The 24,693-nt window shown below is 41.2% G+C and overlaps 1 protein-coding gene across 13 annotated transcripts in view; it reads left to right on the top strand.

Annotated features, from left to right (window-relative positions):
- Positions 1-24,693, top strand: part of pum (pumilio) — a 161,911-nt gene that overhangs the window by 101,040 nt on the left and 36,178 nt on the right. For 6 of the 13 annotated variants that reach the window (XM_070281753.1, XM_070281750.1, XM_070281752.1 and 3 more), the window contains one exon: positions 827-907. The exons of the other annotated variants lie outside the window; for them this stretch is intronic. In XM_070281753.1, the coding sequence (XP_070137854.1) occupies positions 827-907 (81 nt within the window). The remainder of the gene's footprint in view (positions 1-826; positions 908-24,693) is intronic. 13 annotated transcript variants of the gene reach the window in all.

Below are 24,693 nucleotides of genomic sequence, written 5' to 3'. Positions count from 1 at the left end.
TCCATTTCGGCGCTTGAAGGATTAAACCTATGCTAAGAGATCCTTCAACCAGGCAGAGGCAGGCCCCCCACTTTGGATACCCCCTTTACAGCCGTCCCCTCCCGTCCTGTTCCCATTTCGCTTCGTTATGATGTTTTATGCATGTGACGTGGCCGCGTTAATTTTGGCACTTTCATCAAGGGAAATTTGGCTTCATTTATTCGTTCTCTCGCATTTGAATTTTCATGGAAAAGTGTTGAATTTTCCGCTTTACTTTTTGGCTGCAGCTCATTAGATGTGAATGCGGGAGGGCGTGATGTCGAGAAGAGGTACCTCGGACATGGTCTCTTCTCGAGAGGTGTCCGATTTATGAGGCCTCCAAACATTATTCAATGTGACAGGCTGTCTCCCTCGCTCTGCATTTCTCTCCTGCTTTCACTCCTTGGAGAATACCTGTCAAGTGGCAGCCAGTGCAACAATTTAGATCCAGATTCAGTCCCACCTCCCCCAGTTGGCACCGCCGCTAACAATAAAAAGTCGGAGGAAAAAAAAGAATACAGAAGCAATAAAAATTTTTACAGCCATAAATTCTTTTGAGCCCTCACCACCACCGCCCCCTCGGTTCTCTATGCTTGCTCTCCTCACTTACTAAATTCTTCATAAATTTCTTATTTTTATTACATTTTTGAACTTACGAAAATTTTGAAATGCTCACCCCTCCGTCGCGACTGACTGGCTGGCTGGTTGGCTGGCTGGTGTTGTTATTCTTATTTTTCGTTGTCTCTTGTTGCATCTGAAATAAATTTTTAATATCTAATTTTTTATATCTTTTCTTTTTTCTTTGCAGGTAAGTTTTATCCATCAACGAGGCCTTGAGAACGAACACATCCCGAACTCTCCTTCTAAGATATGTGTGGAGCACACATGTGTAATGGTTTTTATTCCCTGTTTTTATTACACTATCAAATGCATTGGGTTTGAGATCATATACTTAAAAAGATTACATTTCCTTGCTTAGAATTTTAAAAAATGCAAAACATCCGTGGTCTGAATATTATTTAAGAATTGGGGAAAAATGGGAACTGAGCTTATATTAGCCTATAAAAATATTATTATTAACTGAAGGTACTTCGTTCACTTACTTCACAAAATGAATCATTGAAGGCAAGGCTGTGAAATACCTTGAACTAAATTTGGCTACCTTATTACACCATTAATGATCAGCTTATGTAAATGTTTATAATTATTATTATTAACATACGCAAAAGTGCAGTTGAGCCAATTTTTGTTTTGTTTTCAGAGGTATTTTAATTTTGGCAACAAGTTTGGCACTTAATTTTTAAAACATTAAAGTAATAACAACGTCCTTCTTGGTTTAATTTTAATATTTACTTAAAAAATGTTAAGGATGAATAAATAATAATATGAGGGTATTTAATATTTCGAAAGCTTTTTCGAAACCTTTTCATATTTTTTTTAGTTTTCTTCGAATTTTCTTGTTTCTTGAGTTCCTGGCGTATAATTAATGTCTACTTAAGTGAAATGACAGTCGGTCCGTCGTTCAGTATTTTCCTCTATCCCTAACTCGCACCGCACCTCCCCAAATTTTATTTAATTACTCACTAAGCAGACGAGATATAGGATGTTTGGGGGAACAGAGGCCAGAAATGAATCGGCGAGCGAGTGGTGCGCAGTCAACAGTGGCTGCTAAAAATATCTCATCACCGCACACACCTGCACGCCGGACAGTTCGCTTTTCGTTTTCTGTGCTGAGGTAAAAATTTATTTTTAATTTGGAAGAATATTTTCACAATTTTTTCCACTCTACCCAAGCACTTACACACACACACAGGCAGTAGAAAACATTTTTTGGATTTTTTTTCGCTGTCGTTCCTTGGTTTTCATCTGTTTAGATTTTGAAGATAGAAAAATATTTTCTATTTGGCCGGCACGGCAGGCAATTTACACTTTGTTGAAAATTACGAGATATATATTTTGTACTGTATGTATTTCTGACAGAAATACTCTGGAGAATTTTAAGGCCTAATGGAAAACAGAATGGTATTTGAGGTAATTGGATTCTATTTTATGGGACAATTTGACCGAATTTGAACCTAATTTAGCCAATATGTTTCGTTTCTGGGATTTGCTATTTATGTTCAAGGCTTTTTGCCGCATAAATTGACCTTTTGACCCACCCCCAATCCCTGATCCCCACTCCCGCCGTCTATTATATTCCTCTCAACCTAACAAGCTCACATCTCATATTCATCGTTTTGTGGGGCTCGCAGTTGATAAATTGAATTAACCCAACCAACGTTTTGAATTCAAATTGGTTGACATTGTTGTCGTCGCCTGTGACACCCATTCACCTACTCAAGGGTTAAATGGGGTATACGGAGAGAGGGTTAAACAATGGATGGTGGTAGGGGTGCACTGGGATGGTGTCAACGGAAGAGCTTCATCATTAGGCTTCCCATTGATTTCCACCAGACAATTGTCACTTTTAATTGAATACCTCTTCTACTGCAGTCTGCGAGTTAATCAGCTTTTGTCAGTTAGCGCCACAGGTACAGTTGTGCTCGGACATAATTCAATTCAAATTGCATTCAACTGCGAGTACAGTTGTTCTGAGGAATATTTTGATTGAATATTTCTTCTACTGACTGACTGATGACGGACTCTTTTGCTACTCAGGGCTGACATCATTTCCGTTTAGCCCCGTATGGATGGAAGAACAACAATCAAATAGAGTGCCCGTATGCAAAATAGAATGCAATGGTGTGGTCAGTCCTTCAATCTTCCCGCCCCTTGTCGTTCTTTCTTTCAGTGGCGGGGTCTCTCTTATTTTTCATTTTGTGCGGCCTTAAATGGATTTTGATTGAGTTTAATTAAATTTTATTAGGTTTTGTCACCCTCTCCGCATCGTATGATGATGATGTACGTCCGGTTTTATTTTTTTCCGAGGGGCTGGACAATGTGGGGATCTCTGGGGCTCTTAAATCACAGCATTTGCTTTTGGCTTATTATTGTAAAGTGAACGGGCGTGATGCTGCAGTTGATGTCTATATGAGGGTTCTCTAGCCGAAAGAGATGGAGGGCTTCTCCAGGAAAGGGACAGAAGGAGCGAATTCGAATTGGATGGACTAAAGCTCCGGCAGAGACATATAAAGTTTCACTCATTCAATTCAGATTCGTTTGTTCGGTCCGTATACCGTTGCATTCACATCCATTTACGATGTGTTTATTGAGTCTTTGGTGGCCTTTGAATCTCTTATTTCTAACCGACTTTATTTCACTCAGCTCCTCGCTCAGTCTTTTATTTTCCATTTTTTATTGGGTTTTGTGGCCAATGAAGTTGTCTTTTCTTTTTCTCCCAGCCATATGAAATTGAATTGAGGCATTGAACTGTCTTTTTATGGCAGTGGAAATGGTTTCGTTCGGTTTCAACCTGCCAAAGCGGTTTGTGATCACAAAACGGTCTCTTTATCAATTTAAAGCATGTGTAGTGCTTTGGAAATGTAGGAGTCTTGTCAGTCTGGCCTCTAATTAGGTGCAAACTAGAAAATAATTGGCATAGGATGTTAGTAAGCTTAAACTTTCATATTTTGTAGTGACATACTTTATTAGAAACTTCATATTTCAATGAAGGACAGAAAATGAGCCAAATCCGGTACACACTCTAATATAATATGTCCTCAAAAAGGGCCAAACGTCAAAGCCAGTCATAGATATGTGCTGGAAAGTATACCTTTGTTCACGCTATTTACGAGCAGCAATTTCATACAAATTTAAGCTCTTAAAGATGACATTTTGATCTGTTTTGATTTCCCTTGAGAGAGTTGTGTGGTCGTGTCCTTGTAGTCCTGTAACGTGATTTCTTGTTCGCCACCTTTTTTTTTGTTGTTGCCAGAACCCTCTTTCACCCTTGCGGACTTATTTTGGTTAACGTGTTTTTTTTATATATTTCAACCCATATATGTATGACTGGAGTTTATTGCTTGTCTGTGTGGGTTTGTGAGTAAAAGGACTATGGGGAAGTGGGTGGTGGGACTAGAAAGAGATGGCGAAAGGTCGACGTCGTCGTTGTAGTCGTCTCGCATATCCTTAATACATAAAATATGTTTGATGGTTTCGCCATGCTCATATGTCAAAGGTTAGCGCACGTGCTCACGCTCTCAAGAGTTTTTTTTTTGTGTCCTGTTTGTTGTTGGGCTGCAAAATCGAAATTTAATATATATATCCATCCGCAGATATCTGTGTGGAATTAAAGAACCCGGCGAGGGTAGTCCATCGAATCCTCGCTGATATATTGAACTTTATTGGGCGATGGATGCTGAAGGATTACACCGAGTTTTGTGGCACGCCTCGTGCATTTATTTTGGGTTTTTGGTTTTTCTTTATTATTTTTAACCCTCCTCAAGAAATAAAAAAAGTACCTTGTAAACGTTGAATTATTTATGATGAAAACATACCGATATCAGATAGCAGTTGCGCCCATTTCCACAGTGGTGTTTCGTTCTTTTCCCCGAAAGATCGATTGATGATTTTCTCGGAGCACTTCTTTATCTTGGAGGACGCCGACAAGTTTCAATTAGCCGCCCGTTGGGTCAACATAATGACAATTGATTGCCATTGTCAAGCGATATCACTTCAATCGATTGGCAACAAATCAATTATGGGCTCCAGTGCCTTTTCTATTTCTATTTTATCACCCACAAATGTCATGTTGTGTTGTTTACCTTCTTCCGGGACAATTTAATAATTGGATAGCTCTTCAGTGGTGCCCCACATATAGAAAGTTTTGAGTTTCTAGTGCTAGGCAATCTGTGGGTGAAAATCTTTCAACAGCAAAAGTTAATTTCTGTATATTGTTCGGAGGGTTAGATGCGGTGGAGAGAGCCACTTCAACAAAGTCGAGTGTTATTTTGGTGTGTAGCCGCAAATGACAAACATTGTTATCGCACCTCTTATAGGTCTGCGATGCCCCTCTTCCTTAGCTTTTGAAAAACCTTATTGTAGTTTTATCTTTGCCGCAATGTCAGCGACAATTGCTGGGTAAATATATTTGCCCCAACCAAACCACAGAGACAATTCGGTCTTGTACTCCTTCGAATTTAGGCATTTTGCCGCATTAAAATAATATACACCAAAAATGAGTCATAAAATAAATGATTTATAATATTTTTTTAAAATTATAAATATATTTGAAATTGTATCATATGTTTTTCCTTTTTATACTGAGAGTCGTTTGCCGTGTTCGCCCTGTAACTTGAGATAAATCTGGGGGTCTTTAAGGTGCTGCTTGGCGCTGCTGCCTCCGTATACCTGACGTATCATATAACGATATATCTAGTAGCTAGCAGCAGCCTGGCTAGAGAAGCGAAGGGAGAGCAGGGCTGTTTGCACAGATTCTTTTCACTGACATGAACTGATTTCCTTTGCTGCGATGCTGCAAGTTTTTACCCTGCGACTCGACTGGAAACTCCCCAAACCCCAAAACCCTCGTCACATTAATGTCTCTATAGCTGTCAGTTTAGCCTCTGCCCGGGCAGGTGGTTCTAGCGGGAAAGTGGGTGTGAAATATAGAGTGGGTGTGGGTGGGTGTGGATGGAGCGTACCGAGCGTGGAGCTTGGAGCTTGGAGCGTGGGTGCGGCTAGGTCTTCCAGAGGTTGTTGAGGCGTGTTTGCGCTTATCAGTGAAAACATTTTGCCAACCTGCTCTGGCCTCGGCTGCGGCTGTGGCTCTTTAACGGGTTGCCATTCTGGGGGATAAGGCAACTTGCCTTCCCTTTGTTTTCCCTTCACATTTTTATAATATTTTTTTTTGTGGCTCTTTTGGCCCCTACCTTTATATTATATTCCCTACACTTTTTTTCTGGGTAGTTAGAAGGTGCAAATGTGCGTAACTTGCCACACTTTCAACACCTCGAGGAGCGCAAGAGGCAAAGGAAAAACTTTCAATCCGCTTGTAAGAGCCCCACGGGGCGTATGTGCAATTTTTGCGATGTAAACTTTTTGGCATTAAATTGCCAGAGATTTTCAACGCCGGCTGTGGCACTGCACTTTCTTTTCCCACTCTGGGGGTTGAAGTGGTGGGGCAGGTAACAATTAATCATCAGGTCTTCGTAGGGCGCCCCCGTTTTCTCGGTTCTTCTTTTTAGATGACAAAACATGTGTCTTCGCCTTGGCAGATGCTGCTGCCCATTCCCCGTTTTAATTTTTCCCACACGCCTGACTAATCGTTAAACAATTGTTTAACATTAAAACGGCCACATAATCACATTAATTAGCATTTTCGCTGCGCTTCGCCTGGGCCACAACGACGGCACCTTTCTCTAACCTCTCTAGGCCCCCTCGTACTTTCATTGTTTTGCTAGTTTTTGGCCAGAGTGTGTGCCAAAAATCTTGCTGTGCGGTCGGCTTTTCCTACACGGCTGTTTGATTAATTTGATGGGTGTGGCTGGCAGTATTTACTTGCGGCGATTTATATATGCGACGCGGTTTTGAAGAGCAAATAAATGCCAAAGCAAACTTAATTTTAACTAACGAAGGGCTGACTTTTTTTTTAATCTCATTTACAAGAAAAAAATGATTTAATAATGCTGCTACTACCGAAGGCATACTATTTACCAACTATTTGTTTATATAGATTTTCGGTTCAGTAAGGTCTGGTAGTTCTGCCCACATTTGTTTACATTCATCCCGGATTTCGCTCATTTTCTCCTCTTGCCCGAAACGCAATCACTTTTGTTTACAGACGCGTAATTATTGTTGCTTATTTGTTTACTACTTTCATATGCATAATTACTGATATAATTTCCATTTAATTGCAATTAAATTTTTGCGTAATTTGAACGTTCGAACGTGGAATATATTTAGATAGCATTTTTTGTTTAGATGCCCCTCACAAATCAACATGCTCGAACCATTACCTCCATAGCCTCCCTGCTAATGTTTGTAAATAGTTGCTCAAATTGTGTTTGCTCTTCAAAGATAAATTGTGCAGAATTTATTTATGGGATCCGAAAGCAAATGGATTGATTCGAGAGGAGGCTGGCTGGCTGGCTAGCTGGCTATATTTGGTTTAAAGAAGCAGCACCCTCTTCGCAGCACTTAATAAATAGCCCATCATTAAAAGTTTTGGCCACTTTAATTATGGTTCCAACCCGAAATGCTAATGGAGCTGCCCTTATAAACACGACCAGTGCCGGCGCGTTGTTTTTTATCTCTTGGTATATCTACGTGATGTATCTCGGGGGCTAGTTAACATGATTTATTCCGCAAATAAAAGCCAGTTGTTAAACACTCACAACACTTTGCTCAACTTTCATAGGCAAATTGAACATAATTAACGCTCGTGCAATCCACAAAGGCTTTCTAACATCCCGAACAACACAATCAAACCTGCACCGAGCGATTATAAATAATTGAAACATTTATTGCAGTCCTGAGCAATTTTGTATCTAATTATAATTAAGCCGAGTCGCCGAGCCAGCCCACTGCTCTTGCAAATCTCTTGCTTTCTCAAACGTATCATATAATGCAATAATAATTGTCATAAATTATAAGAAGCAAATGGCAACTGTTGTTCGTTGTCTCCCAGAAGAGATTCCATTCGACGACGAAATTAGGCAGAATCCTCTACCTTATTTACGATTCTGCAGCTGCCGGTTGTTCTTTGGCTTTTTCGTTTCTCATTAAATTTTGCCAAAAGGTTTTGGTCTATTATGATATTTATGACAAGTACATACATGTACATGTATTACATTTTCTGTGATTTGAATACTCAAGTGAATCTTACGTACAATACTTTTAGGATTTGTTCTGCTTGATTAAAATATATTTCTGAGTACTTCTCAGAAAAAATCGTTAACATTTCAACAGCTCTAATAATTTTATGAAGCTCCTTTCTGACAGTCTTATTAATGGCCACCATAATGATGATCTCCAACAGCATTACACTTTCGGTTAATAACATTTTCGTATTTTTTTTTTGGGACTCCCTCCACATCTGTCATGTTTATTTATTCCTACCAGATTTTCTGTTTTTTCCGTTTCTGCCAATTTCTCATTTTTTTATAAGTGCCCTGGCTTTTTATGCTGACCTGGCCCTATTAATATGCTCCGAACGTGGCCGATGAATACATTTCTCGTAATTCATTATTGTCTTGCCATTTACTCAGTTAATCAGTCTTAAGACCTCTGCCCGAAAATGAAAAATACCAGAATGCTCTACCTGAGAGAGTGTCCAGATATAGAGTGCCGTGTAGCGTGGATATACATACATATATTTGTAGAGTCATAAATAGATGTGGTATTGCTTTGCAATTTGTTTCGGTGTCTTTTTGGTGCCTGGCAGAAAATTGTTGGGGCCTTTTCGGTCTTGTGATGTTGTTCGTGTTCCTGCCGCTGCAGCTTCATGTTCGACTGCAATTAATGTGGACACTTAATTAATCATAAAAATTGCCGAAAAGTGTTTACGACTCATTTAATTTGACAAATGCTGTGTGGGTTGTGGCTTGTTTTGGCCATGTCTTGTATTGCATCATCAGAAAGCAGAAAAAGGAAAAATTAAAGAAAATACATACAAGAATCTCTGACCTGATTAACATATTCATAAGTCGTGCTCTTATAATTTCGTGATTATGATAACAAAACTCATTTATTTTCCATCTCGACTCGCTGTCAAGTCGCATCAGCTTCAGCATCAGCATCACCATCTCAGGGTATCATCTTGGAAAAGTCTCGCAAGAACAACGTTGAACATCTGGCCCCATGTCTTTTGCATACTAATTTGATGATTTGCGACGAGCTGACTGATGTCTGCCAGTTAGATGCTTATCACTGGATTAGGCGCTCAATGAGTATCCTGGAGTGGGTGTCCTTTTTGTGAGTCAGTAGTGGTTTGCTTGGGGGGGTGTGTGATTTTCGGTTGTTATTTTGGCTGGAACACCGAACCATCTCGTTATTTGTATTCTAATGAGTTTCCATTGTTAGGATAAGGGTGATGTCTTCAAAGGATCTTATAGAATGAGAAGCCAATTAAAAGGGTATTAAAATTGGGCATAAAGCATTCTATAATTTATAATATTTCTCTATAATATTCCTCTTGATGCCAGACTTTAATTAGGGCGATTTCACTTAGAAAGCTTATGCTTCTCCAAGCGCAAGCTTATCCCCCATAATGTGCTATAACCCTCATTTCCGCTCCATCGGATTAATATTTCCTCTGGCCAAGATCGCTCATCTCTTCTGGCCAAACTCCCTGTAATTATGCGATACATCACAAATAAACAAATTCCGAGCGAAGCTGAAGTCACTTTTCCCCCCGGCCTCTAATGCCGCGCACGTAGCAACTGCCCCATTTCCTCCCCCTTGACAACCCATGGCCGCACTAATTTTATGGCTTAATATACTCTCGCCATGGGTGGTGTTGTCAGGAGGGGGGGTTCTTGCGTTGTTGTGTAACTGCTAGGGGTATAGAATGAATGCTCGTTCTGCAGCTTCCAGCGCGAAATTGGCACTCAACGTCACTGTCTCCCATTCCCCGGGAGCTGCTGTCACTCATTTGCTCATTCCCCAGCTTTTCCGCCCACCCACTCCCACTGTTGTCACTCCAGCTCACCACCCACCCACTCCACTCATCGTTTGTCCATTTACCATTCATTGCGTAGACGGAGGAGGAAAAAAAAAGAGGAAAACACGAAGAAGAAAAATATTTGTCACGGCAGCTTGGAATTCTTAATTTTATTACACTTTTTCTGGCGTGCGTAACGCGCCAAAAGCCCCCTCAAATAGAGGAGGATGGAGGCGTGTCTTAGACGAGAGGATAGCCTCCTTTTTTTTCCTGTCAACCACCTCCCCTCTGAAGATGCCGCCTTCAGACCGGATTCCTGCATGCAAATTTCGTCTTGTCGGAAATGACATTTTCATGCGTAAATTGAAATGTGAGCGACGTGTTTGGGGATTTGTGTCTCTTTTTGAGTCTATCTACCCCACTCTCTCTCTGCCGCTGGTATCCTGTCTCTGTCACGCCGGCTGGGAAATCCATACCCACAAGAAAATGGAGAAAAATAAAAGAAAATTGTCATTCCTTTTAATTATTTTTTCATTTAGCTGGCCACGCCTTGAGAGACTTTCCTTTCGGTATGGTTCTTAAAAAGGGGGACTCTTTTTTATTTTATTACCTTGCTAATTGGATCTTAATTGTGTTGCCATAATAAAAATATATCAATTACCAACCTCGAATAATAGGGCTTTAGTTTTTTACAACAAAATATTTACCATTTTTCTTTTCTTTTTTATTTTTAGGTAAGTTAATTAAAAACCCGAAGACAAAAACCATATGACAGCTAAGTTCCAAGTTGACTTCTATCAATATTAAATATATTTTTCTATCATAGGCTAGGCTCTATTTTTTTTAATTATAAGAAAACATAAAGCTCGTCAACATCAGCCCACTTTGAAATTGTGTCAACTAGGGCCGGGAATTTTTGCTTTTTCTGGCCGCCTGTGTGTGTTTGTTTGCCTTTGATAAGCGCAAAATTCTATAACATTTCCTGTGCTCCCCGATAAAAACAATGAACAAAATGTGCCTTTGATAAGACGACGGCCAGAGGAAGCGCAAACATATTGCAAAGTTAGCTTCCCTTCCTCCTCGCCCACCATTGAGAAGGCATGAAATTTGCTCCAAGGCTGAGCTTGCATATTAGATTTTCCAACCAAGAGATTCTTCACCCACATATAAAATATGCAGGCCAGAATGGGAAATTGCGGGTTTCAAGTTGGCTAGATGGGGTGGATGGTGGGTATAGATGGAACAACAGCATAAAGTGGCAAAGGAAGAAACTTTTCCAGACTTTAGTTTGCCTGGGAAAATTGAATTTCCTGCTATTGACTTTGGGGGAAAGCCCTGACAGCGGACACTACTGCTTCAGCTTCAGCAGCGCACAACTTTCATATGAGAGTTCAACTGAGCTTGGTTCGGTATAGGCCACCCTGGAAAGTAGGAAAAAAAAATTACAAAAATGTCAAAGCAGCACGAAAAAAAATGTTTAAACCGAAAAGCAAAAATAGCAAAACACAAATAGAGAACAAGCCACCAACGATGTCTGGTACCGTGTCTGATTTATTTATTTTTTTTTTGGCAGCAGAAATTCCTTCTTTTTTTTGGAGTTTTTGTTTCAACAGGCTACGCCGCCGACAACATTCAATAAAAATTCAATTTGCAATTGAATTTGTTTTCCCTCCTCACGTTTTTTTCCTCTCTGACAGACATTGCAAAAAAAAAATGCTTCGAAAATGTATTTTTTCAAAACTGTATGATACATTCTGGGCCGCCACTTTTCAATATTCATACGATACTAGAGCATTAGGAAATATGATTTCTAATAATTATTATTCTATGATTGCCCTTAGACCCCAGTATTCTTAAATATTTACATAGAAACCAAACCGAAAATGGAAGTTAATAATTATTTCATCGCTTCTGCGTTGGCTTCTGTAGAAAATTTAATCTAAACAAAACATTTTCTGTTTGCTTGAATTATAATTTGTTTTGGCCATATTTCTGTTTGGCTAAAAAAACCACAACGACGCACACGCACACAGCCATATGCGTTTGGGAGATTTGGGTGGACTGGGTTGGCGATTTGGATGGTGGTTGCCTGAATAATTCTGGCAGGACGAGAAGCTTATCGTGTGCAGCCGGCTTTGCTGCGGTTTTTACCACTTTCCGTTCTCGCGTGGCTTATCGATTAAATTCATATCATTGACACATGATAAACAAAAAATACAGTGAGCGCTGGCCCGGCGGAGGTAAACTAAAAATAAATAATAAATTCGACAGCAGCCAACTAAAGAGATTGTATGGCGTGTTTTTATGGATTTTGTGGCTAGGAAACCTTTTAGACCAGGACTAAGCGACTAAGTGAATTAGCTGGGGCCGACGACCAATCTAGGTTAACAATGAAAAAATACAGGAGCGCAAAAAATAACATTAATAAATGGAATTTTTTAGTTATAACAAACGGGAAACAAGAGAACCTTCCTCAAAACAACAGACCCTTTAGGTAGCCCCTGTTTTTTTTATCAATATGCAAATGGGTTCTGCCAAACACAAAAAAAAAGGTGAGGACAAGTCCAAAAGTGAGCAAAAGTCGCGCAAATTAAAGGCGAAAATGATGATAATGGAAGCAGTCGCAGTCGTCACCCCTTGAGCTTCCTCCTAGTCTTTCTGAAAACAGTCACGTTAAACGGAAATGGCAATGTCTAGACTGTGGACTTTTTGGGACTACGGAGCGTCAGTGCCCGTGGCAGGCGGAGGGCGAATCCCGGTCCGAGCGGACGGGTAAGCAACCGCAAAACATTTTCCACGGCCCAAAAGGTTTCAGTTTCGGTTAGCTATTTTTTTGTTTGGTCCTTTTGTGTTCGCTCACCGCCGGCAAAGTCCTGAAAAATTCTGACAAAAAAACACAGGATAAGGAGTATCTCCCTTTATGGACTGCTCGTTCCGTTTTCCATGTTTCCAACTGAGAATCCCCAATCCTCGGTTATGCAGAAGGCCCATCATATGACAAACGCCAGAAACGATACTTTGGGACGTGCCAGAGACCTCCTAAAAAAACAAGGTCCTGCCTGCTGCAATGTTTGCAAATTCAGATGCTGCTGTTGCACTTTTTTGGTTGACAGAAAAATTAAAAGGCTTTTGTGTTTGCTCCACGGGGAGAAACACTGATACAGGCTAGTTTAAAGTATTATTAGACAACTCCTTTTTAAAAATATTACTCATACGCCCTGTTGTCGTTGTATTTTCATTGATTTTTCTACAATTTCCTTGGAGTTTTACACCATACCCCCTGCAAAGCAAACCCAATTTCTTCAGTTTGATTTCCTTTCCGAAGAAGTAAAAATATTAGCAAGAAAATAGCAATTTCCGTTTCACCAAAAAGAAGACAAAACAGGGACGAGTTACCATGGGAAAGGGGGCTGTTTTTCTAGCTGTGTGCGTCTGAGCTTATGGTAAACATTTCTCAAGGCCTTTCGCACACACGTTTCTGCCATTTGATGTAACAAAAAAAAATAATACTGAAGGAAAAAAAAGGCCAATGCAACTGACTGACTTTCGTTCCTGTTGCCTGCGTTTCGCATTTTATAAGCTGCACATTTCTCTTCATCTATGCCAGGACACAGCAAGCCAGCTCTCGGTGCCGGGCGGTGGAAACATTTGTTACCTCCTCCCTAGCTGTCTGCTTGTTATATTTTCTCATTTCTTGGGCCACGTTTACCTGCTGGCAATTGCAGTTGTCAGTCTCCGGCAGTACGCTCAGCAGTTGTTGCAGTAGATATGCATATGACAGGATACACTTTCACACTGTGAGAAAATTAAGAAGATTAGTAGCTATTTAAATTAGTAGAAGATCTTCCGATAAGAACAGATTTTCTACCTTCAATAATGTTTTCGGTAGTGCTGTAAGCACCCAGGTGTTTTGGTTACTGCGTTCCTTATTCTTTTCCATATTCCCAGTTCAGTTTGGTGTCCTGCCACCCGCATCCTGTGTCAGCATCGCCGGCGTCTGTTGTCCTTGTCAGAGTTGTCTACTCAACGACTCATAATTTCACTTCAGCATCATAAATGCCAACAGTCGGCAGTTCCTCAGTCTCTAGCTCCCTCAGCCCCGATTTTCTCGCTTTTCCGTTGTACCACCCGCCCCCCTAAATTCCTCACTGACTTGCCTCCACCTGGAACATAACAAAAATTTACCTAAACACCCCCTCTCCCTCAAGAAAAGCAAACAACCATCCACGGCGCTGCACCAACGAGTGTGTGTTGGGGTGTATCCGTAAGATACGCAAACTTTGGTGCGATCCAATTGCAATTGCATTTTCTTCCTTCTGTTTTTTTTTTGCTATTCTGCTGCTCCTCGTCCTAGTGCTCGTCCTGCCTAGGTAAACAGTCCGGTATCCCATGTGGATTCTCCCCAATCTTTGTCTCTATCGCTTTCCGTATTTTTCCATGTATTTCCCTGCAGATTTCTGTTTTTTAGGCCTCTCATGGTCAGCTAGAGAATGTGAGAACTAGAAACTTCACTCATATACATTTTCTTAAACTTTAGTCTACAAATTCTTCAAAAGAATCTCCTTAATAAGCTTGAAAATGCCTCAAAACTAAAATCCTGGCTTATCCCTATAGAGATTTCATTATCCAAAGGGGTTATCCTGGCCAGCTTGGCCCACAGCAACCTAGCCGAAGCTCACATGCCGGCACTTGCTGGCAATCTCTGCTATTGCCAGTGGGTTAAAGCTCAGAGCGAGAGAGACAGAGAGAGAGATAGAAAAAACAAACAGGACTTCGTTACCTGGCTCGCCGGTTTTCCTGGCGACTTTTAAAGGATGGCGTGGACAGGACACCCTGTTTCCTGCCCGCCGTCGCTGGTTGAATGTTTGTCTAGCGTTGTTTCACAGTGCGCGTTAACAATTTACACACACCCGTGCAGGACAAATGTGAACCATTTTGTTGGTCGTACTTCATGTCCTTCGCCCGCCTCCATTTTGGGTCCCTTCCTGTCTGGGCTTTCGTTGCCTCTTCGTCGTTCTATCTTTTCCTTTTTTTTTGTTTGCTCCTTTTGCGTTTTGTTCGCTGTTATTACTTACTCGCGCATCGTTAAAGTGACTTCCGGCAATGTTTTCCCCCCGTGTGTGTGTGTGTGTGTATGTGTGTTATGGTAATAGCACTCGGGATGCCTTCTTTTTGGAGCATATAGCATAGCATACATTATGGGGCTCGCTTCACTGTCTGCTGCCTGCTAAATTATGCAGAGCTTTTGCCTTTTTGGCCCGGACTGCTAGCAAAAGGTGACGAAATATTACAATTTAACCTTTCTATGCCCGCCCCCTCCTTTACCATCCCCTTTCCGTATCTTTATTTTTATTTTTTTGCAACGGCGATGGCGAGGGCGAGCGTGTGTCAGCAAATTTCCGCTAACAAAATGATAGACCATGCCGGAATGTGAAATATGAGATTCGGCCGGGGAGAGCCAGACTTAAATTTTTAAATTCCCCCGTCGGTGGGGTGCGGCACATAACACTATAGTATAATAAATAACACAAATTGATTGCAAGCCAGAAATTAATTGTCAATAACTTTTATTTATATTGTATGTTTGCTTTGGGACGATTTCCACTCACGCCGTTTATTGTTCGAATTGCAAATAGTGTGCCACAAGTGAGATAAAAATATCAGGACAACACGATGCAGGACTCGGACTGGTAGGATGCATTTTATTTATGTCAACTGAATGGATGCTATCAGTTCCTAAAGAAACGAAAGGGATATGTTGGCCAACCACTGGAATATAATTAAAAATGATTTTCCTCTCTTCTGGCTGTAATCACTGTAGCTTTAATATCAAAGTTATGTTTAATTATAAATATAAACTGAAAGAAACCGAAGTTCTTGGCAAAATATGCAGGTCCTTTGAGGCTGGAGGCCAGAACTTTTTGAAAAACCTTTGGGGAGCCACTTTGGGAACAAAAAGACTTGGAAACAATTAAAACTACAAGGGGCAGGCGACCAATGGCGAGACAAACGTTAAGGCGTGGCAGCGAAAAGTTTGCCAAACACCCAAAAAAATGAAGAGAGACGGAAGCTGGGGGCTGGAAAGAGAGAGGTAGCAACAGGAATGAAAGAGTGGGAGTCGCGGGTGCGGTAACAACTGCAAGTGACTTTCTCGCTGCAACAGCAGCTGAATGAATAAAAAAGTTCAAAAAATTCGTGTGACAAATAAGGAAAACTTGCAAAGCGGCAGGACAAGAGTGAGGCAGGACAAGAGTGGGACAAGAAGAGGCAGGAAGCGAGTGATAGAGGGAGATGGCGGACACTTTGCACTGCAATTTGCACTTCATTGCCAGCAGCGGCTGCCGCAGGAGCGTTGAAGCGTTTTGGTCTCCTTCACAAAGCACTTTGTAAATTTTTTAAGTGCCAGCCAACAACAAAAAAAAAATGGCGAAAAAAATGAAAAGTTCTAGTCCCTGTGCAGCGAAGAAATCCTCTTTTTTTGTCGCGGGCTCTATTTTTTGAGCGAAGGAGTGGTGTCGTCTGCGGAAATTGCTTTGTTGTAAACTGTGAGAAGGACCGTAAAGAGCGATAGAAATGGCGGCCCATAAAGGAGAAATGGCGGCCGACGGGAGAAAGGAGAAAGCAAAGGCAACCAAACGGGGAGATGCTGCTGCACAGCCCAGAAACTGTCAAAGTGGAGAAAATTGAAACCCTAATGCACCCCCGAGACTGGTACTGCCGTTTTTAATTAGGTACAAAATTCGTCGAAGTCGAAGTGAATCAAAAATGGTATTTTAGTATTTTTTACCAATTAAAAGTTGCTCGTTAGCGGCCCTGCCGTTTGTGTATTATATAATTCCCATGTCCTTTTTCATGAATTGTGCAACAACCGCATAATTTAATTTCCACAAACAGCGTAACCGCAACATGTCCACTAGCAGCACAAACAATGGTAGGCAGCTTTACGAAAAAATAAAGGGGGGTCAGGTGGATGTTGGGGATCAAAAATTACAAAACCCACTCTTATATTTGTGATGTTAAAAAATGAGAGAGAGAGATCGCTGGAAACCGCAGGAAAACATGTCACCAAAGGCCAGTTGCGGAAAATCTGCCATAACCCTGCAATCCTGTATGTCCTTTTTTGCGTGGAATGCGTCCGTGAATTTATTGTTGTTCTTGTTGGCATTTATGACCAAATCGCATCCACCAAATTGATATTCTAAACGCGTAAAAATTTATACATTTGTATATACATTTTCATACCGACTCGCACATAAAAAGTATGTGCACTTATGTACATGTCTTATGTGCCTCCTGATTCTGCATTGGGGTTGGTTTTCCAACCTTTTTTGTTTGCCGCTTTTTGGGGAAAATGGGCCAACGAAATGTTTGGCGGGCATTAAAAATAAATGTTGCATACTTTGCGGTGCCCGTCGCACACACATCGCATAACATCAAATATGGCTCGTCTTTTTTAAGTTTTTATGGCCTAAAATTTGTAAGCGCATGTGTGGTGTTGGCCTTATTGCAATTGCCTGCCAGTCGGAAATTGCCAACCTGCCTGTGCCTGGTGAGCCTGGTGGAAGGTGAGAAATTCTCCACTCATTTTGGGATTCAAGTCATTGGCAATTCACAAAAAGATTTTCATGTTCTATGTGAGGGCGATACGCAATCTTTATGGCCATCTGAACCATTATAAAAAGGAAGCCATTTAGGTTTATCGATATTTTCATAAGGAAATGGGTCACGCGACTATTTCTTAAATCAATACAAATATATATTTGCCATTTTGTATGCGAGCACAAATATGTATTTACAAAATCAAATATCAATATGGCATTTAATAAACAACTGGGAAATAGTATGTATGCCCCTAGAGGACAAATCCATCCAAATGTCCGAACCTCTGATTTATTAATCCCTCGAAAAATAATGTAACAATCCCGCAATGTTTGTAAGCGGATTTATTTTCGTTGCTCAATTTGCTAATTTGTAGTCTTTGCTAGAAAGCATTTTTCGCCGCTGTTTGCGTATATCAAGCGAAGGCTAAATTCGCTTTTAATTGGACAGAAATGGGCCCAACTATGCGATGGGCGAACGGCGGAAAAAAATTAATAAAGAAGAATATAAACACTAACAACCAACAACTGACCAGAGAGATTTCAATAAATCTGCAACTGAAGACACTAGCAGCAGGCGGCGGCAGCAAAAATTGTTTTATAAATAGGGCCAGCTGAGAAATCGCCAGCCAACAACAGCTGCCATAGCTGCCATTGCCTCTGCGACAGTCCCAGTCCGCCGGGCCTCCGCCCTGCCAGCAAAATTATGACATTCTTGTTTGCAGAAATTGCAATTTTATTTCGCTACGCTCTAGTTAAAGTGTTGACAGATTTTCAATTATCCTAGCCCCGGGTGATGCGACCTCCATCCAAAACCATTGAAAGCAAATCCCAACCCATCCATTTCCATCATCCTGCCCGGGGTGTGATGACTCATTGCCCATCGCCCTGGTGGCCATCAGCATCGACGTCACACTCAATTAGATACTCATTCTTTTTGGGGGGCTCAAGTCCGTAACAAATTGTAAGCATATTTGGCAGGAGTTCTGCTGAATGTCTGCCCGGGAAATACTTTTAATTCCCCAACAATAAACACTCAAAATCGCATTAGGAATAAAACTTTTTCCTGTCCGTCAATACCCTACAAGAGAGTGTTTCGATTTTTGTCTAGCAAAGTGTACCCATTTTAAAAAATAGACCCAATAGATCTTAACTACATATTACTTGGTCTACCAGAAAGAGTGTTAGATTCTTTGTTAAAAGTCCAGAATTACAATTTTGTTTCCGTTTGTGAGGCCTTCGAGCCTAAAGCTCGACTATAGAATGCAACATCAATCAAATTTGGCTTTCAAGTCGCGTACGCGGCAATTTGTTTGTATAGAAAATGTTGAGACTTTTCTACCCATTCCGCCTTCTTGGCCCCCCAGACTCTACCCTTGCCACTTTGCCATTTGTTGTATAACTTTTAATGTATTTTGGGCACGTCTAACCGCACTCCGAAAAGTGGTCTGCAAAAAGGGGAATGGTGGGTGGTACCCCTTACTGAGTGGCAGCCTGGCTGCCATGGATATGCCCATTGATATCGGGAAAAGGCGTCAACATCCTCATCATCGGCGGCATCATCATAATCATCATCATCAGCGTCGATATCAACACCAACCCGAACACCCTTTTATTCTGGGGATGTTCGGTTTTTGGTTTGGCAGCTCCTCTCCCTATTTTTGCAGCCGCCCTGTTGTGCTCCTATTACTTGTAATAATATTTTAGCAATTTTATTTGTTGTCATGTCACATATGCCAGGGCCATGTCAGGAGGAGGTCCTTTAAAGCCGTTACAAATTTGCATTTTTATGCCAGGACATGTCTAGGACAAGGCTTCTTTGGCCTGGCAGCTGTCGAAGGGAGAGAAATTGATTTGCTGCAAATTAATGACAGCTTCTTGTCAATTTCATCAAGCTTGAGGAAGGAAAGAAGACGAATTGTGTTTACTCTTTAAAGGATTGATGAAGGATAATGAGATACTAATAAATATAGATTATTATGTTCATCAGATAAGGAAAAGCCTTCTTATAAATATTTTAAAAGTTTCTTTCATGTAAAGTTTAACTAAACTCCATTTTTGTAAAGCAACCAGAAACTCCTTTCAGTCTTTCTTCTACTTGTTTCTCGTCTTTTTATAGATTTATGCAAATTTTGTAATGGATTTTTAAGTAGGCCTTTAAATTAGGCAAAGAAAAGCAATTTATTTAAATGATTCTGACAAAAAGACCTTACTGCTGTTCGTTCTCTGTTTTCTTTCCTATTTTTTGGCGTATTTATTGTTGCATTTAAAATTAATCAAAATTTAATTTGTCTTCTCATTCTAGGTAAGTCCTTCAACAATCGATCTTGAACAAGCGGACGGACAGGACATCTCAGGACACGACAAATTGAAGCCGCAGAAGAGTCTGCATAATTATTTTCGAATTCAATCAGGGGGCTTAGTAGCTTTAAGCTGCCAGTAAGAGCAAGGAAGAAAAAGGACGAGTGGCGTCGGTCGTAGGAGCAGCTAAGCCATATTGAGCGGGATTAGGCGCTAACTGCTAAAATGTGATTACATTCTGGGGCCACAAAATGTCCGCCATAAATTAATCAACAGCGGCGGAAAAATCCCCAACAAAATGTGCGCAGGACGACCTCCTCTCCTTTTAGTTTTAGCTCCGAAATTGTTTGGTAGAGGAAATATTTTTGGCTGAAAATGGGAAACCAGACCGGACACGCCCGTGCATAAAATACGTTTGTCTCCTTGGCATCATATTTTAAGCCACAAATAGCATTTAATTCACTTTCAACGCTTTTGGTCTTGAGCCTGCCACCTGACCGATGTCCTGCGCACTCCGGCCACTACCCCCACTACCTCTCTGTTTCTTGTCGGCCGCGTTGACTCGTCCTGTGCGTAATTCATATTATTTACTTTATTAATTTAAGTGTTTTGGCCCCAAGGCTGGGCCGGCACGAGTCCTTCACGTCAATCCTCCAGAGCCTCGTTCTCCTCCTCTGCTCTTCCTGTTTTCGCCATTCGCGTCCTTCTGGCCTTCCTTGTTATGAGAGCCGTAAATAATTTTTTTCGGGACAGAGCTGCTCATCATTTTATTCTATTAAAGGCAAATATTTACACAGGCAGGACTCCCACCTCTGCAGGCAAATGACCAGCAGGAAAATGCCGGGCCAGGTGGGGAGCACTGCGAGAAAAATATTCCCAATATATATTAAAAGGAAATTTTAAAGTAAAGACAGTTTTTGTCAGTGCAAGGAATACTGCGTTACTGGTCGGTTTCAGTTGGGTGCGTTTGCTTTTGGGACCAGATGACAATGGCTCTCCTGACCAGCACACAGGACGACCAGGACTTGTGCAGGAGGCCACTCCCTGGGGTTTATTAGAAGTAATGACATGCAGCTTGTTAGCCGAGGAGCATGATGGTAGGTGGGGGAATGTCGGACATAGTTATTAACAGGACTATTGCTTACCGAGGCCAGAGGCACATACCAGGCAACGACTGCAGGTGAAAATGGCTTCCGGCCATCTCCAGAGTGCACGGCTAAATTAAACATAACTGCCGTCCATAAAGCGTCCTCCAAACCCCAAAACCAACTATTCCCAAGCTTACCAGTTCCGTGTTGAAAATTCTTTGAATCAAGCACCAGGAATTCCAGAACAGAGTTATAATCAACTAAATAGTTAAGATCATTTTTTAAAGTCCTGGAATTCTTAAAGGACTTCCTTTTTTTTAAATTATTCATTAAAACATTCATATTCCCTTGTCCTCAACCTCGTCTATCATGTTGATTTTAATTGCCCTGAGAAGTTCTATTTACATTCGAGCACCCCCAGGGACACCACCCCCACCCCCATCCCCCCTATCTGTCTCGCTTTTCATTTAATTATTTGGCCCTTTTGTTGTTGTCGCCGCTTTTCCGGGGGCGCAATGAACCAAATAAAACTGAAAACTGAAAAAGGTGAGTGAAGAAATTGCTGCGGGTCCTTAGCAAATATATGTTGTTTTTTTTTTTGGAAAAGCCCACATTAAACGCTTCCTCACACACACACACACATACACTTACCCACACAGTTGCACAATGAGTGAGGGAGAAAGCAAACAATGGAAGAGCATTTTGTTTGTCAAATGTTTGTCATTTGTAAACGTCAAACGGCGGTCGAGCGTATTTTGCATACATGTGTATGTGTGGGCCTGCCTTCTAACCTTCTCTTTCTAACGCTATATATCCCTCTCTTTCTACTCTGTCATCGGTACAGCCATGCAAAGTCAGTTCAGAAATGTTCTTTCAAGTTTTCTGCCGGCCCGCATTACTGCCACAAAGTAAGAAAGCATTCTGTTGAGGTTTTCAAAGTTTGGGCCAGTATCATGGTCCAAGAGGCCATGCCGCCACCCTCCTCCCATTATGAGACATATTTTTCGTGCTCACTGTCTGCGTATAGAAATCTGACATTTAAATATTTACTTGCGTCAACTTGTGACATTTTACTCATTATACCAGAGGGGTTGGGTGTAGCGGTCTTGTGTAATGGGGTTTGGGGCTTTACGGTTTTCCGAGGCTGCCACCGGAATTCCACAACCGTATCGGGCAAAACTTTTATCATGCTCAGCTCTCCAGCATTTTCATATTCATAAGCTTTGGCATAATTTTGACAGTTTTCCGTCGCGCCACCACCCCCCCACAGAATGTTTAGATTTATTTCCTCACTTTAGTCCTCGGCTGGAAGATGTTCAAGTTGATTGGAGTTTCCGGAGGGCGGAGGGATGGAAAATGCGGAAAATGAGGAGCCTTTTGATGGATCTGACTGTTTGTGGGCTCATTCATTTATCAATGCTTCCGGTGGATCATTGTTCCTGGCCGTCTGAGAAGATTGCCTCTGACTGGTTGCTGTCTGTCTGTGTTTTTGGCTTTCTCCGCCACTTTCTTCTCCACCCTCCATCCCCAAGACCTGCCTGTCTGCTGTCATTGGCCTTGGGGGCAGGTATAAATGCTGTTGTAAATGTATTTTTAAATGTAATAAGATTATTACGCAATTAGTATAACTTTTTGGATGCCTCAGGGCGTGGGGGTGGGCTAAAAGTTGAGTGGGAAAATGGGAAATTTTACGGGGAATTGGCAGTGGGGGGTCTCGCCTGCGGGTGGGCTTTTAACTGCCTGGATTTAATGGCTAATTTATTTTCTTGATGCTTCTGTAATTATGTGTTCTCTGAGACGAGATTCCATAATTAGAACCAATAAGAGTTCAAATCCACAAAGAGCCGAAGAGCTTGTATTAAAAGTTCATTTGAAGGAGCTACTATACTCCATAATTAATTAAAAATATTAAAAAAAGGAACCCCCATGTGGTCTTGTAACATTTTGGGGTTAAAAGTATTATTTTGCATAATAATAGGGCCAGAACAGAGAAAAGGAAGTCGATGAGTGAACAGGCAGTGTATATTCATTAATGCCCGTACACGAACTTGACTTCTTTCCCAGTTCCTGGGGGATCCTTTGTACCCACGTTCCCCACTTTCTCGCTTCTCTAACTCTCTATATATTTTCATCTTTTGTTACCATTTTGCCTACGTGCCTCTCACAAAAAGTGCTTAAGGGCTCAACAAACACAAAAAGTCAAGACATTTACACTGCACTTCACAAAAGGGCGGAGGCGAGTACTCTATAGCTCTCTCTCTATTTCTTCTGGCAGGGCAAATGAACCTTAAAAACAAATCATTATTAAAGGCTCTCATATCCTAGCAGACACACATACACATGCAAGTTCCTCCCGGCTTCATATTTCTAATTATGTAAAAAACTTTACCATGTTGCACTCCCCAAGAATAACCCTTGACTGCTCCCCTTGGCCGTCTCTTTCTAGTGCATCTTCTGTCTTGCTCTTGCCACTCCTATCCCGGGGCAAATTGTAGTTAAACATAACGATTCCATGAGCCGGAAAGTGAAATGCATAGGAGCATGTAAGGCATGCATGGTTCGGGCCATGTCAGCGGCGGCGGCAACGTCAATTTTCTGAATTTTCCAATGAGTGCTTGTGTGTGTGTGTGTGTTTGTGGGAAACCTCTTCATGCGTGTGTGTGTTTTTGTCTAACTTGTTGCAGCAGTCAAGGCGCCAGTCGGCGAAAAAGTAAAACAAAAACACACACTTTCGCAATGTGAGCAACTTGAAGGAGAAGATACGCCATTGCGCCTTCTTCTAAGCCAGCATACCACCTGTCTAAGTTGTTCCCCTCTCGGAAAGCACTGCAAATTGTTTTTGATTGAAATTTAAACAAAAATGTGATGCCTGCACTTGTCAACAACAACAATAAAATGGTTAGAAGCAGAGCTAAACGCCTTTTATCCTTTGAAAAGGAAAACAAGAAAACTACATCAACGAAGTAGAAATACTCTCCTTATTTCTTTTATTATTTTCTAATTCTATATACAGCTATACCCATTTAAGGTAGAGTACCTTAGTGTAATTTTGCTGCGGGTCATAAAGAACTGAAACGCACCTTTGTTATGTCAAGTTTACATTGCATGTATGTACTTCATGGCAGGGGATGGAAAAGCTTACAAAGTGGCAAGGTAAAGTTTCCACTCCGCTCCTGCTGCCCGCCCGCAGCTATGGAAAATAAAGAAAAACGTTCCGAGTTTCACATCTCATTCTCAGCCGAAGAATTCACCCTTGTTTTTCGGTCTTATAGCGTTTAAACATGAAAGCGAAATTCCTTTTATTAGACTGTATTGTTGTTTCTATTAGGCATCTGCTTTCAATGAAATTGTTTATCAAGTTGAACTCGCTCGAAATTATGTAAAATATGTTTCTGCGGTTCGGAGGGAAGAGGTCTCCATCTCCCGTTGGAAATTGTTTTGTTCTGAAAAGCACAAAAAAATGTTTAGCTATTTTCTACTTGAGTTATTAAACATTTATGTGCGGTCGGTTATGCCCACTCTGGTGTTCTATCGTTTGGTTTTAATCCTTGGCAACTATTACAAAATCCCCATGCAATCGCAGGTCCTTGGTCAGCAGCATCCGGTTGAAGCGCATTATGGCATCAAACCACTGCATCCTCTAGACCCTCAGACCCCCACCTATAAAGCGCTTATAGCCGTAAAGCTCATCATCAGCGTCAGGAGCGACTCGATTCCTGTCTGCGGTTGAGGCCACTAGCTCTCTGGGGTCACCTAGTATTATGATTTAGGATTAGGGCCTCCAGAACTGTGGAATATGATTAGGTACTTGTGTGTAATTAAAGATTCTCAACCATAATTTATTGCTACATATAATAGGATTTCCATGAATCTAAGATTATGTAGATTGATTCAGAATCCTCTAAGGAGAATCGAAATTTTCCATATGCCACTGCCTTATCTCTCTCTTCCTTAAAAGCCTTCAATATATCACGCTGCCCCAGCCGAAAAAAAAAAAACACTTTTAATTCAATTGAGATTTCCCGTAACATTCGCACCATTCCATTCAATTTGCCCGGCCATTGTTCCAGGGGAAATGTTAAATACTTTCCCTGCCAAATGAACAAGTTGGGCCATTGATATCAAATGAGTCATGCGAGTTTTCCAC

The sequence above is a fragment of the Drosophila bipectinata genome, chromosome 3R (genome assembly GCF_030179905.1).
Source record: "Drosophila bipectinata strain 14024-0381.07 chromosome 3R, DbipHiC1v2, whole genome shotgun sequence".
In the NCBI taxonomy this organism is placed as follows: domain Eukaryota; kingdom Metazoa; phylum Arthropoda; class Insecta; order Diptera; family Drosophilidae; genus Drosophila; species Drosophila bipectinata.
The sequence above is the reverse complement of the archived record's forward strand: the minus strand, read 5'-3'. Positions and strand labels throughout refer to the sequence as shown.